Below are 14,248 nucleotides of genomic sequence, written 5' to 3'. Positions count from 1 at the left end.
TACTTTATGCCAGATTCTGTTTTGGGCATATGCTAGACTACATCAGAGAACAAAACAGATCAACATTCATGCCCTGTGGCGCTTACATTCAGCCAGGGTGGCGGTGAAGGTGGATATTAGATACTAAGCCATAGACGTAGTAATTGCAGTATATAGTATGTTAGATGGTGATAAGTACTATGAAAACAAAAGTAGAAAAAAGTAAGAGGGGTCTGGAAGTGGGAGGAGAGACAGATTGCAATTCAAAATAGAATGATCAGTGTGGGCTTCATGGAAGAAGTTGACATTAGTGCGAAGATTTTTAAGGTGAGGGAGCTAGCAATATGATTGTCTAGGGAAGAGCAGTCCAGATAGAGTCATCAACCAATGAAAAACCCTAAGGTGGGATTGTGCCTGAACAATGTGAGGACCAGCAAGGAAGCCAGGAGTGACTGGACAGAGTAAGTGAAGGGAAGAGTAGTAGGACAGAAGGTCAGAAGTAATGGAACTGGACCATTAGAGCTTTGTACACTGCTATGGACTTTGACATTTACAGACTGAAATAGGAAACCAATGAGTCATAAGCAGAGGAGGGACATGATCTGACTAATATGTCAGAAGGATCACTCTATTTGAGACTAGGCTGTGGGAGGGAACACAAAGATACAATAAGGCGATCTATTGGGAAGCTCTTGCAGTAACTCAGGAGAGAAATGATGGTGGTTTAGACTAAAGAGGTAGCAATAGAAGTAATGTGATGTGATCAGATTCTGGATATGTTTTGGAGGTAGAGCCAACAAAATGTGGGGTGCAAAAGAAAGAGAAGAAAATGTTTCCAAGGCTTTAGTTCTGAGCAAGTGGAAGATGGCATTGCCATCAACTGAGATGGGGAAAGCTATGGGAGGAACAGGTTTGGGGGTAAGAGTATGAGTTCAGTTTTGGACATGTTGAGTTAGATGTCTGTTAGACAACCAAAAGAGATTTAAATAGCAAGTTGGACATATTAGCCTGGAGTTCCAGAAAGAGGGAGATATAAATTTGGCAGTCGTCAGCATATAAGTATATTTAAAGACATGATAGTGGATGAGTTCACAAAGAAGCAAGGGTAAATAAAAAAGACCGTGGGCTAAGCTCTGGGGTACTTCAACATTAAGAGGTCTATAAATCTCTACATTTATAAATTTCTCTTATCACTCTTAAATCCTTCACTTGCTCCTGCCTGTTTCTCTAGTTACCAGTTTTTCTCCTTCACTTCTCAGCCAAATTCCATGTGTTTCTGAATGTATGATTTCATTATCATATTTGTCTCTGTTGATAAATGAAACTAGCATCCATCCAGGTGTCCCTCTGGGATTCCTGTCCAATTTCTCTTCAGTCTGCCTTCTCAATGTCTCTTGAATATATCCACTTCTCTCCATCTCCTCTGCTAATGCTCTGGACCAAGTCACCTCCATCTCTTGCCTAAACTATTTCTGAAGCTTCCTAACATGTCTCTTGACCTCTATTTCTCCCCCTTCCATCCACTCACTCTTCATACAATGGCCAGAAATAATTTTTCAGAAACGTAAACATTACTATGTCACTCTCCTGAAAATCCTCCAATGGTTTCTGTATTTTTAGAATCAAAGTTAAAATCCATATCACAGCCTACTAGGCCCTGATCTGGCATTGTCCTACCTCTTAACCTCATCTTGCACCGTGCTCTGTCTTGCTCTGCAGGGTTGACGTTTTGGTCCCAGATACCATCCATGCTCCTGAATACCCATAGGCCTCACACATGCTTGGAATACTCTACCCTGCCTACCCGTATCATGTATTTCACGTTTACTGATTTTTCAGATCTCAGCTTAAATATCTTTTCCTTAGGGAAATTCTACCCTGACCTCTCTCACGTAGTATTTTTCCTTCTTACTATTTATTTCAATTCTTCAATATATATTTGATGACTTTGTTGAATAATGATCCCCCCCAACTAGTCTATATGCTCCATTAAAGGCTGAGTCCATGTTCTTCTTTTTGTTCAGTGGTATATCCCCAGCATTCAGCATAGGGCCTGGCTCAGTAAATACATGCTGAATGATTGCAGAACAAATGAAGAAGTCTACCTCTATGGTCTCCATACGTCAGCATCCTTGTGTGAAGGAATTTTTATTCCTCTATGGCAAAACTAGAAATATTTGGAAAACACAGTGTTTCTTATAAAGCTCCATTTGCTCAATTTAAAGGACTGCCTATTATTCTGGGATTATCTTCTTTCATCTTTCTTGTTAAATATGTTCCTTTCAACCCTATGTCAACTGTCAACTTTCTACCATCCCAACACTGCCCTTTTTTTTTTTTTTTTTGTAATTTCAGTGGTCCATGAAAACCAAAGGTCTGGGAATGATCTGTCTCTATTTCCTTACTTCCTGCATGCACATGTTCCTTGAACCCCTGTAGTGTAGTTTATGTCCTCACTACATGACTGAAATTATACTACAAATTATATATACTGAAAAATTATACTAGAAAGGTCACCATGACCTACTCTTTCCAAAATCCAAGGACCCTCCTCAGTCTTTATCTTACTTGACCTCACAACGTTTCACACTGGGGCCCTTCTCATCTTCTTGACACTCTTCACCCATGGTTTCCATGATGCTAATAATAATAGAAGTTACTATTTTTGGAGTGCTACTAAGTACCAGTCATTGAGCTAAGCATTTTACAGGAATGTGACTTCTTGAATCCTCCCCACAACCCTGTGACTTAGGTATTATTATTCTCATTTTTCAGATGAGAAAACTGAGAAATAGAAAGGTTAAGCCATGTGTCCAAGATCACCCAGATCCATTACCATCAATATGCTGATAACTCCCAAGTCTGTATCTCCAGCCCAGACATTTCTGCTTAGCTCTAGCCAATGTATGGAACCAACGACTGGGACACCTCCACCCCACAGGCACTTCAAACCTGACGTCCAAAGCCGAAATCATGATTTTCCCAGAAATTTTGCTTTTCTGCCTATATTAGTTGTCTTGGTTGGTGCTATTAATTTTTCTGTCCATGCATCTAAAAGTCTACCCTTGGTTCAAGCCTATTGCAACAGCCTCCAAATGGTCTGACCATAACCTCTGGTTGCTTAAAAGCCTGTACTGGCCCTCTAGTGCCTATGGAATAAAGTCCAAGCTCCTTAGCATGGCATTGGAGTCTCTTCCTGAAATGGCTTACCTTCTCCCTGGACTCATCTCCTGTCACCTCGCCTCTTACACTTCACACTCCAGAAACACCAAACTGCTTAGGATTTCAGGACTCTTTCTTGCTTTATCCACTACATGTTCTTCAAAACTCTTCGATGTCATGTCTTTCTGAACAAGCCGTCTCTTCCCTGTGCCATTTCACAACCCCAGCATGCTCTTCCCCAAACCACCTCTTTACTTAGAGCAGTCATTCTCAATTATCTTTGTCTGAATATTCTTTACATTCTTAAGTTATTGAGAACTCCAAAGAGGTTTTGTTTATACAGTTGTATCTATTGACATTTACCAGATTAGAAATTTAAATTGTGAAATGCTTAAGGTAATAAATCCACTACCTGTTAAAATACATAACATTTTAAAATGAAAAAGAACTGTATTTAAATTTTAAAAATAATGAGAAGAGTAGCTTTGCTTTACATTCTGTTAGAAATCCCTTTAATATCTGGCTTAATGAAAGACAGCTGGATTTTCACTGTTTAGTCTTTTGTGACATCATGTAGCCTCTGGAAAGCTCCACTGTACTCATGAATGGATAAGAATGAAACAGGTAAGTAACGAAGTATGAAATAAATTCTTTTTTCCTACGTAGAAAGTGTCTCACAGGCAGACCTCCAAGAATTCAACTCCCAAACCACAGACTGGGAACCACTGACGTAGAGATAGAGAACACAGGAAATTCCTTTGCGCATTGACCTCATTAGAATATAAAATCTACGATGCTGTAGTTTATTACTTTTTGTATTCCCAGAAAACACTGAAGAATGACCAAATATTCGCTTGGTTAGTACCACCTTTCTTTTCTACCATCTTTGGGATGATTTACGGTTTAAAAGGAGAGCTCGAGGGGGCACCCGGATTTGAACCGGGGACCTCTTGATCTGCAGTCAAATGCTCTACCCCTGAGCTATACCCCCTCTGCTGGCAAGGGGGAGATTACAGCTTATTTGTAGTGTTTACTAACCAGACATTGCGTTGGTCATTAACAATAGTTTGATATGTATGACCAATTGTTTCAGGTTTCCTGGGGTGATGCTAAAGAACCAAGAGAAAAGGCAATTCACACCCAAGTGGTAGAAGGGGAGGGCGAAGTCCGGTCTGAGCTGGGCTTGAAGGTCCTATGGGGTGTGCGATGGGATTTCTCTCCAACAACAACAACCTCTTGTACCTCTGGCAACTTGGAATTCTTTAAGTCTAATTTCCATCCTCCCTGCCTGCACCCCGAGCTGCATTGGATCCCCAGCCTGTGCTTTGCACAGGAGAGGAAGTGCTTCCTTTGTCCTTCCCAAGACACCCCTGCTCTTGTACCAGACGTGCCCGCAGTATCTCCATTCTCTCCAGCATCTTCAGTCTCTTCCACTCGCTTGGCTCCTTCAATCATCAACAGGTTTTCCCTAGACTGGAAAATCTTCCCTTTAGCTGTTATCGCCTGTCCATTTCTTCTTTCTTACTACCAATTTTTAAGAAAGTTTGTGACTTCATTTCTCTCCTTATCAACAAGCTGTCTCCGTAGTTCTGTTACTCTCTACCTTTACTTTCTCGACTGTCAGGTATATTTTTCCCCTTGGAGTATGTATCTTGTTTCTCCAACTAGACTGTAAGTTCCTTGAGGGCAGGGATCATGTTGCATTTCTTTTTGTATTCCCCACAGTGGCACAGTGCCTGGTTCACTATAAGCCCTGGGTGGTACCTATCAGCCAAACCTAATTAAACTCAACTGTGGCATTCCACCAAGCTTGCACCCAAGCAGCAGAATGTTGTTAGGGGAGAGCTCAGAAGTCTGGGTCGCTCCACCAATCTCAGACAGTCTCCCTGTTTATTATTCTTCCACCACTGACTGACTAGGTTCACTTTCTCACTCTCTAAAATGACTATTTCACATACGTTCTCCAGTCTCAAACCTTCTACACCTTATCTTTCCTCCTCAGAGAGTGCTGAAGAGCTGGCCCCTTGCTTTTTGGAGAAAGTCAGAATCAGTCAGGAGCAGGGTTGGCTAACGACTGGCTCCAGGGGACCTGATTTTTAGCATTTGCCAATTCCCATAGTGCAAATTCGCCCACCTGCTAATTTCCAGTGAAGTCAACTGGCTTTAAAAATACCTGAAAATTTAACAATTGGTTCTCACAAGCCGGTATGAGTCGAATCTAGTGCACTTCTGGGATTGACTGCCTCTTTCACCAGCTACCAACTATACACTGACAACTCCCCAAATTATGTTTCCAATCTAGACATTTCCCTGAACTTCAGAATTAACTGGATCTCCACCTGCATACTTAACATCTCCTCTTAAATGTCTACAGGGCACCTCAAACTTAGCATATTGACCTCATACTAGAATGTGAAGTCTCTGAGGATAGGAGGCTGTACTTTATTACGTTCTGTTTCAGAGCTTTAAAAAGAAACTCTTGAGGGTTTTTTTGTTTTTGTTTTTGTGTTTCCTAAACTTACTCCTTTCTCAGTTCTTTATCTCTGGAAACCACATCCACCCAGATAGTGAAGACAAAAAAGAAGAGTTATTCTTTTTTTTTAAATTTATTTTATTAAAGTATAGTTGGAGAATTAAAGGGAATGGGTGTCGGAGGCAGAGGTTCTGAAGTTCACGACTCCTAGAAGGGGAGAGGAATGAAAGGCTCTTGGTGAAGAAGGACTCCTCAGAGCCTTTCTCTCCTGATGACAACGTGACTCTTTCCAGAGAGCAGCAGTGTCAGCTCTGGAATGTCTAGGGAGAGGAAGGGCTTAGTGACCAGAGTCTGCTGGCAGCACAGGATCCTAGGTCCAGAACCCTTCAGATCAACTTACCAATAAGTTCACTATGTAAAACAGTTAAATTTGGTTCAAATGGGGAAGGATGAGAGTTATTCCAACCTGGCAACACTCCCTACCCCCATTCCCCCCCTCCCTACAGGAGAGGCTCCAGGGAGTACCTTGAAAACCATTGGAAAAATTCTCCTCATAAATGACTTGAAGTGCCATGTCTGTAATATGCTACATTCAATTTTTTTACCCATTCCAATTATTTTTCTATTTTTCTGCCAATCTCATACTTTAATTAATTTAGAGCCTAAGAGCTTTGTAATATAACAAAGGAAGAAATTGAAATGTCTAATAAATAAGTAAAATAACAACATGTTTTTTTGGGGGGGCCGGCGTATTAGTGTATTTCTTTAAAATAATGTCTACTATTGGCAAGAGTTGACTAGATACCTTCAACATAGAGATTCACTTGGTAAAACTATATATCGATCAATAATAAAATAAATGAATATAGTTGATTTACAATTTTGTGTTAGTTTCAGGTGTACAGCAAAGTGATCCAGTTATACATATATTTTTATATGTTTTTTCATATTCTTTTCCATTATGGTTTAGTACAGGATACTGAATATAGTTCTCTGTGCTATACAGTAGGACCTTGTTGTTTATCCATTCTATATATAATAGTTTGCATCTGCTAATCCTAAACTCCCAAGCCATCCCTCCCCCGCCCCTTGGCAACCACAAGTCTGTTCTCTATGTCTGTGAGTCTGCTTCTGTTTCCCAGGTAAGTTCATTTGTGTCATATTTTAGATTCCACAAATAAGTGATATCATATGGTATTTGTCTTTCTGTTTCTGATTTTACTTAGTATGATAATCTCTAGGTCCATCCATGTTGCTGCAAATGGCATTATTTCATTCTTTTTTTATGGCTGAGTAGTATTCCATTGTAGATATGTACCACATCATGTTTATCCAGTCATCTGTCGATGGACATTTAGGTTGTTTCCATGTCTTGGCTATTGTGAATAGTACTGCTATGAACACGGAGGTGCATGTATCTTTTTGAATTATAGCTTTGTCCAGATATACGCCCAGGAATGGGATTGCTGGATCATATGGCAACTCTATTTTTAGTTTTTTGAGGCACCTCCGTACTGTTTTTCATAGTGGCTGCAGCAATTTACTTTCCCACCAACAGTGACTCTAAAGAAAAGTCATTCTTGATTCTTCTCTTTCCCTCATCTTTCTCAAGCCATCCAGTGTACAGGAAGGACATGGCTCCCTTGCCATGGTCAATCTGGATGCCTGCTCTCCTCTCTAGCTCTGCTGTTCCCCCTGTGATAAGCTAAACAATGGGCCTCCAAATATGTCCACATCCCAAGGCCCTTGTGAATATGTTATCTTACATAATAAAAGGGACTTTCTAGATGTGATTAAGGGTCTTGGGTTGGGGACATTATCCTGGATTATCTGAGTAATCAGAAGAGTCCTTATAAGAGGGAGGCAGGAGGATCAGAGTCAGAGATGGAGAGACGTGAGGATAGGAGCAGAGATCAGAAGGTGAGGAGATGCAACCTTGGCTATGAAGATGGAGGAAGGGGCCATGAGCCAAGAAATGCTGGCGGACTCTACAACCTACAAAAGTCAAGGAAACTGATTCTACTCTAAAGCCTCCAGAAGAAATGCGGGCATACCAGCACCTTGATTTTAGTCCAGTAAAATTTGGAATTCTGACCTCCAGAACTGTAAGGTAATAATACATTTGTGTTGTTTTAAGCAAATAAGTATGTGGTAATTTGTTACAGCAGTAACAGGAAACTAATACGTCACTGTAGTCTCAGACATTGCTACCATCTCTCACTTGCACTGTTGCAATAGAATCCTACCTAACCTTTCCCTCTCTCTTTTTAAAAATTTTATTGTGTCCACTTTTCTTCTTTTCCTTTATTGTGGTAAGAACACTTAACACGAGATCTACCCTCTTAACAGATTTTGAAGTGTACAATACAATGCTGTTAACTATAGGCACAATGTTCAACAGCAGCTCTCTAGAACGTATTCATGTTGTATAACTGAAACTGTGTGCTCATTGATTAGCAACTCCCGGTTTCTCTCTCCTCATCCCTGGCAACCACCATTCTACTCTCTGCTTCTATAAGTTTGATTGTTTTAGGTACCTCATGTAAGTAGAATCATGCAGTAATTGTCCTTCTATGATTGGCTTATTTCACTTAGCATAATGTCCCCTGTTGTCGCATATTGCAAAATTTCCTTCTTTTTAAGGCTGAATAGTATTCCATTGTATGTATTCTCTGTTTCTGTTCTTCACTCCCTGTAAATCTCCCCCATAATAGCGTGAATGATGATTTCCAGTTCCTCTGCTCAAAACTGTCCAACGGCTGGCTTTTCATCCATTTGGAATAAAATCCAAACTCCTTACTTGGGCCTATAAGGCTCTCTGGCTACTTCTCCAGCTCTCTTGAATCACTCTCCCCTGTTTCATGTTCCTCCAGCTACTCTGGCCCTACGGCCTTTGCAGTGTCCATTTCCTTTAGCTGGAATGCCTGCCTGCCCCTGACAGATGGGCTGGGCAAATGGCTGTCTCTTTCATATCATTCACATCTTAACTCCAAAATCACCTGCAAAGAAAAGTTTTCCATGACTCTCCACCTTGAAATACCCCCCTGGACCTCCCTAAGACGCCATCTTGTTTTTCATTTTAGTCACTTCTCTTATTACTACTGGGCATCTCCTTGTTTATTCATTTGTGCATTTGTTTCTATTCTGACTCCACTAGATTTTAAACTCAGTGAGGCTGAGAACCTGTGTGTCTTTCTATTTGAAAGTATGTTCTGCACTTAGAGTGGGGCACATAGTAGTTGCTCCGTAAAAAGAGAGAGGGACCACTAGAGAATACAGCCCGGGAAAGTCTCTCAGTGGAGATGTCTGTTCAGCTGGTGTTTGCATTCTTTTTAGAGAGACCAGGGGAAAGGATTCCCTATTCAGTTTTGCAAGAAGCTCTTCTCTGACTTCTTAGGTTGAAGAGATGAGTGGGATTGTGGATAAAGAATTGAAGCTAGAAAAAGGCAGATTGGTACCTAAGTTCACATGTTTTCAAAATTCCACGTTTTCAGTTAGTCTTTTTAAACTCGTTATTACTAAATTCAGTCTCATGTAACAAGAAGAGACTAATTTTGGATATTTTCAGAAGGAAAAATTTGGAATGGATTTAAAAAGAATTTACCAACTTTTTGGCAATAGAGGGGGTATAGCTCAGTGGTAGAGCATTTGACTGCAGATCAAGAGGTCCCCGGTTCAAATCCGGGTGCCCCCTAGTCTACTATTCCGTTTTTCACAGCCACTCAGGTTAACCCCGAATAACCCGAGTCTGAAGTTTCTGAATCCAGGATCCAAAGAGGATCCTGGAGATCCTCTTGCACCAGGTGAATTTTTTCTCTCCCTAGAAGTCGCACAGGGGTGACTCTACCATGTTTCAACTGAATACCCCCACTCAGTGGCAAGAAGCCTCAGCAGGCAGAAAGAAGGCTGAGACCCTTCCAGTCCCTGAGACCCTTCAAGACTTATTGGTTTAACGTTAATTACAGTTTCTTTGCGGGGGGGGGGGGAATGGAATGTTGGGGCGGGGCAATATTATTTTGCCTAGTTCATACTCTGACCAGGCAGATTAGAACAGAATCCAAGTTCAGAAGGTTTATATAGTGGCGAAGTTTAACGGGACACAGCATAGATGTAAGAAGGAGGGTGAAAAGTGGACGGCTTTCTCCTTCTTTATATTAGTTCAAAGGCAGGGCTTTGGCCCGTTACACCTACAGGTGGTGAGTTTGAGGCCTGGTGTCCAGGAAAGGGGTAAAAAATTAGTTATTTCTCGGGTCTGGGCTTTGCACCGCACAGCATATCTGTTTAATCGCCATGTCCAGCTTCGCGACGCATCGCACAGTAATGGGAGCCGTGGGGAAAAATGCATTCGAGTAGTATTCCCCCGGGGCCCCGAGGGCTGACACAACCAAATTCCGAGTTTAAAATATCACAACTGCCCCCTGTCTGAAGAAGCATGCCTCTCCCACTATCCTTTCTTTTTCCTTTTTTTGGGCAAAACTTAGTCGAGAGGCCTTGCTGCCTTCTCGTTTTCCTCCGACCCAACACTGATACTGTCAGTCACGCAGCCAATAGATATCTGTCCCCATCTTTAGGTTATGAAACTTGATGGCCTTTTATTATTTGTTCAGTGGTTCTCAAAGTGTCGTCCAGCAGCATCAGCATTCCCTGGGAACTTGTTAAAAATGCACATTCTCGGGGTCCCACTCCAGGCCAAGAGAATCAGAAACTGGGAGGTGCTTTAACAAACTCTCCAGGTAATTCTGATGCAAGCTCAAGTTTGAGAACCACTACATTAGTTTATATCAGTTTACATCCGGATGTAACTTTATTTTTGTAAATTAAATGAACTTTTGGGTCGGCATTGGCCATTTCGACGTTCTCACCGGTGGCATGAGCAATAGGGAAAGGTGAACACGGCATGCGCCTGTCACCGGTAATAAAGAAAGTTGAAGTTGGAGAAAGTCTGTGTCTGTGGGTTTCCTTCCCTTGACCCAGCCCCACCCAAAACTAAACAGGAACTTGGGGGAGTCTTCTCTCCTGAACTAGCTCCTGGAACTGCCTGACACCCCTGAGGCTGCCAGCGGTGACCGCAGAAGTCCTGATACCGCTGGCGTGGGTAGTGGGGACCTGCAGCTTTTGTACCTGATTTGTGCCTGTACCCACCCCCTCCTCCTGCTGAGTATGAAGTAAAGCCGAAAGCTTTCCGTTACGGTTGGAAAATGAGGAAGGAATTTTTAAACAGCTTTTCTCTGCTTTCTTTAACGTAGAACCCAAGGTTAAAATATGAGTCAAGAATGAATTATAATACTAGTTACGTAAGTTTAGGAAAAAACTACGAGGGGGCACCCGGATTTGAACCAGGGACCTCTTGATCTGCAGTCAAATGCTCTACCACTGAGCTATACCCCCACCCCGATCCTGCGCTTGGATAGTGCTCTTTTGGGCGTTAAGTCAACGCTACACCAAAGGTGGAGAGTAAGGATATGGAGAAAGGAACGAAAGAGGAAAAGGGGCCAAGCAGAAAGCAGAAGGCCCCCGGATCCGGGGAACCACAGGAAAGCTACACGGCAGAGGCGCGGGGAGGGAAAACCTAACTCGGCTGCGAGGCGCTGAGTCCTGGCGGGAGGGACTGGTTCCGCCCTACAAATGTGGGAAAGGATGTTGCAGGGGAAGGCTAATGGGGGCGGAGCAGGGGCTTCCCGTTCGGTCCGCAGGTTCTCGCCGGGTACCGACGGGTACAAAGGAAGTCTCCAAATCTGGAGAATCTGATTTGGTGTTCGGGTGGGCTCAAACCCCACCCTGGAGGTGTGCGAGGGGTTTGCCCGCCTCCTGCAGCCCAGGCGCCCAGATGTGCAGCCAGATCGGCTCCGCCCCGCCGGAAGTGCCCTGGGCAAGGTCGTCTGTCCGCGCCTAGCCTCCGGGCCTATCTCTCCAGGGCTCCTTCTGCTTGGGAGCTCACCTAGGCGCGTACCCCCGGGCCCGCAGTCCTTTCCGGAACCCGCCCCCGCGCAGCCCTGGGTCGCCCGGGGAGCGCGCCTCGCCGCGCGCGCCCCTACCCGCGCCCGCGGCGCGTCCCCGCCCCGGTACAGCCCCTCCTCCCCGCTGTGTTTATTAGGGGAAGGAGGGCGGAGGCGGAGGCCAGTTCCCTAGTTCCAGCCGCCGTCGCCGTCGCCTGTGCAGTTGCAGCCGCGGCCGTCGCCCGCCAGCTCGCTCCGGGGAAAGAGAACGTGCGCGAGCTCCGGCGTCCCCGCCCTAGCTTTTCCCGGAGCCATGAATCCCAACTGCGCCCGGTGCGGCAAGATCGTGTACCCTACGGAGAAGGTGAACTGTCTGGATAAGGTGAGACACGGGACCCGGAGACACGTCTTTGCAATCCCCTAGCAGTGCTCCAGATCGGGGGAGGAGAGCGGGGCTGGGTCTATGCCGCCTCATCCCCGCGATCCTGGGAGGAGGGAGGGAGGGCGGTGTCGTGGGGTGTGGGGACAGACCCCAGTCTGGAAACCAGGAGATCCGGGGCGAGGCAAGGAGTCCACGCGTGGCGGGCAGCCACTACTGGAGAAGAGTGGGCTCTGTGCCCATGGGTTGGGAGGACGCGAGTGGAGTAGGGAAGCCAGGCCCCGGAGTGGGGGTGGGGGGAGTGAGGGAAGGTTAGGGGTGCAGTCCCGCCCCCTAGGGCCGGGAGAGTGAGAGGAGACGGCCGCTCCCTCTCCCCGCCTCGCCGAGCGCCAAGTAGGCGGAAGCGCTGGGCGCTGGGGGAGGGGGCGGCGGGGGGGCGGGGCAGAGGTTGGGGGCCCCAGCGAAACCGTCCGCTCCGGCGGCGAATGGCCGGGCTTCCTGGCCTGGAGACTGGAGGGCGGGGGCTATCAGCCGGCGAGTGTGCATCTGGTGAACTGGCCTTCGGATAAGGCCGCAAGCCCCACTGCGAGACCCCTTTTTTGCACGACCTGCAGTCCTCTTGGTGGGTCAGCGGTTAATGGCCTAGCAGACGTCCTCCGTAGCTTCCCAGCCCCCACCTCAAACTGGAAGCCAACTCCCAGTGCTGGTCCGCCCAGCCGGACCGGGGCGGGGTCGCGTGCTGGAGTAGTAGGGTGGGTGGGGGTCGCTTCACAGAAATCTGAAATTGTGCTCAGAGGCTGAGTCCAGCTTGTAGAACAAAGAGCTAACTTTTCAAAGCAGGTTTCCCCAGTGGAGGGTGGGGTTGGCTGAGTTCAGGGGAAGCCAAGAAAAGGGGGAGGTGTTAGGGGGAAGGGAAGGTGGCCTTCTGGAAATTCACTGTCCCCTGGGGGCCCTTACGCGTCTTCCTCCTCCCCCCCCAATCATGCTGGACTCGTTCATCTGGTTGCCATTATACTTTTGGAGGGGGGTGGAGAGTAGAACTGGGTATTTCCGGCAGTTTGGGGTAGGATCCCGGCCTCTTTTAATCTCCTGAAGATCCTAAGGCAAAATCCACCTCCTCTCTGCATCCCCTCCCCAGTCTGGAGGAGAAGCCTGTGTGATTTTGTCCCCCTCCTCATCGTGCCTGTCATCCATCTCCTAAAGCTGGCTCCAAGTCCAAAGATTCCCTCCTTCCCGTCTGGAGTGGCAGGGGCTGGGGGGCATGGGATGGAAGAGGGGTGCAGAGCCCACCTGGAGCCAGGTTTTGTTTGGGAAAGGGTAGTTCGTTGGATACTTTTGTCTTTCCCCTCCACCTTGGGGTTGGTGCTTCCTCAGTGACCTTTGGTCTCTGAGTCAGGGTAAGGGGGTGGGGTTTCCAAGGTTCTGAGGTACATTTGAAATTGCTCTTGGAGGAAAGGGGCATATGGGGCTGCTGCTGTTTCACTGTCCTGGGCCTGGCTGGGCAGGTGGAGAGGAAGGCCATGTTATGGGTACAAGGGATGTGGGTACTGACCTTCCCAATGACCATGCCGGAAGGCAGGATTTGAGCTTGGAGGCAGGAGCTGAGAGCTCTCTGTCCTTGCACACTGGGGTTTTTGCCCTTCCCCGGTGATAGGGATTTTGGTCTCTGCATCTTGAGTTCCCTGTGCCCTCCGTCTTCTGCATGGTCATGAACTGGGAAGAGGCTGTGGCCACTTTCCACCCACGTAAGGCAGAAACAATATATGATGGAGGGATTGCTAGCCTGGGAGTTGGGAGACTTGGTCCTAGTTCCAGGTCTGCTCCTGACAGCTCTACGAATGGCTCTAGGCCTCAGTATTCACCGTCTATCAAATGGGTATGGTAATGTCTTTTCCTTGAAGGTGGGGAAGTGCACTAAAGTGCCCAGAAGGGGATGTGGTATAGGCTGTGCCCTCCCTACCTTGCTGGGGTACTCTCTCCAGCCCCATACCTTTGGAGTCAGAGGGGAGTGGTGCAGGGATCCTTCAAGGTGCCCTCCCCAGCTGTTCTCTTGCCCTCGCAGAAAGAGGACATTCAGGTGGAGGTTGCCCTGGGAAGTGAGAGTTCGTGATTCCTCTCTCTTTTTAGAACTCTCCTTACAGGAGGTGGCCCTGGGGAGACCTCACCCCTGCACTGAGCAGGAGGCCTGGAATATCCAGGTATCAGACCTGTTCCTCCCAACCCCCTTCAGGTAGTAAGGGCAGGCACTTGGAATGGGGACCTGGTGCCTGGAGGACTGAGACCTGAGGGGGAACCTTCGGTCGCATAGATACAGTTGCT

At 46.1% G+C, this 14,248-nt stretch overlaps 1 protein-coding gene and 3 non-coding genes across 4 annotated transcripts in view; 2 read left to right on the top strand and 2 right to left on the bottom strand.

Annotated features, from left to right (window-relative positions):
• Nucleotides 1-4,060: 4,060 nt before the first annotated feature.
• Nucleotides 4,061-4,132, bottom strand: TRNAC-GCA (transfer RNA cysteine (anticodon GCA)). The gene has a single exon. It is a non-coding gene; the product is annotated as a tRNA-Cys (tRNA).
• Nucleotides 4,133-9,236: 5,104 nt separating this feature from the next.
• Nucleotides 9,237-9,308, top strand: TRNAC-GCA (transfer RNA cysteine (anticodon GCA)). The gene has a single exon. It is a non-coding gene; the product is annotated as a tRNA-Cys (tRNA).
• A 1,622-nt stretch (nt 9,309-10,930) lies between these two features.
• TRNAC-GCA (transfer RNA cysteine (anticodon GCA)) lies at nt 10,931-11,002 on the bottom strand. The gene has a single exon. It is a non-coding gene; the product is annotated as a tRNA-Cys (tRNA).
• A 581-nt stretch (nt 11,003-11,583) lies between these two features.
• The window catches only part of LASP1 (LIM and SH3 protein 1), a 38,529-nt gene continuing 35,864 nt past the window's right edge, over nt 11,584-14,248 (top strand). Inside the window, exon 1 of the mRNA XM_061174670.1 lies at nt 11,584-11,932. Coding sequence (XP_061030653.1) covers nt 11,864-11,932 — 69 coding nt within the window. The 5' untranslated portion in view covers nt 11,584-11,863. The remainder of the gene's footprint in view (nt 11,933-14,248) is intronic.

This window comes from Eubalaena glacialis, chromosome 19, assembly GCF_028564815.1.
Source record: "Eubalaena glacialis isolate mEubGla1 chromosome 19, mEubGla1.1.hap2.+ XY, whole genome shotgun sequence".
In the NCBI taxonomy this organism is placed as follows: Eukaryota; Metazoa; Chordata; class Mammalia; order Artiodactyla; family Balaenidae; genus Eubalaena; species Eubalaena glacialis.
This window is presented reverse-complemented; position numbering and strand designations above follow the sequence as displayed.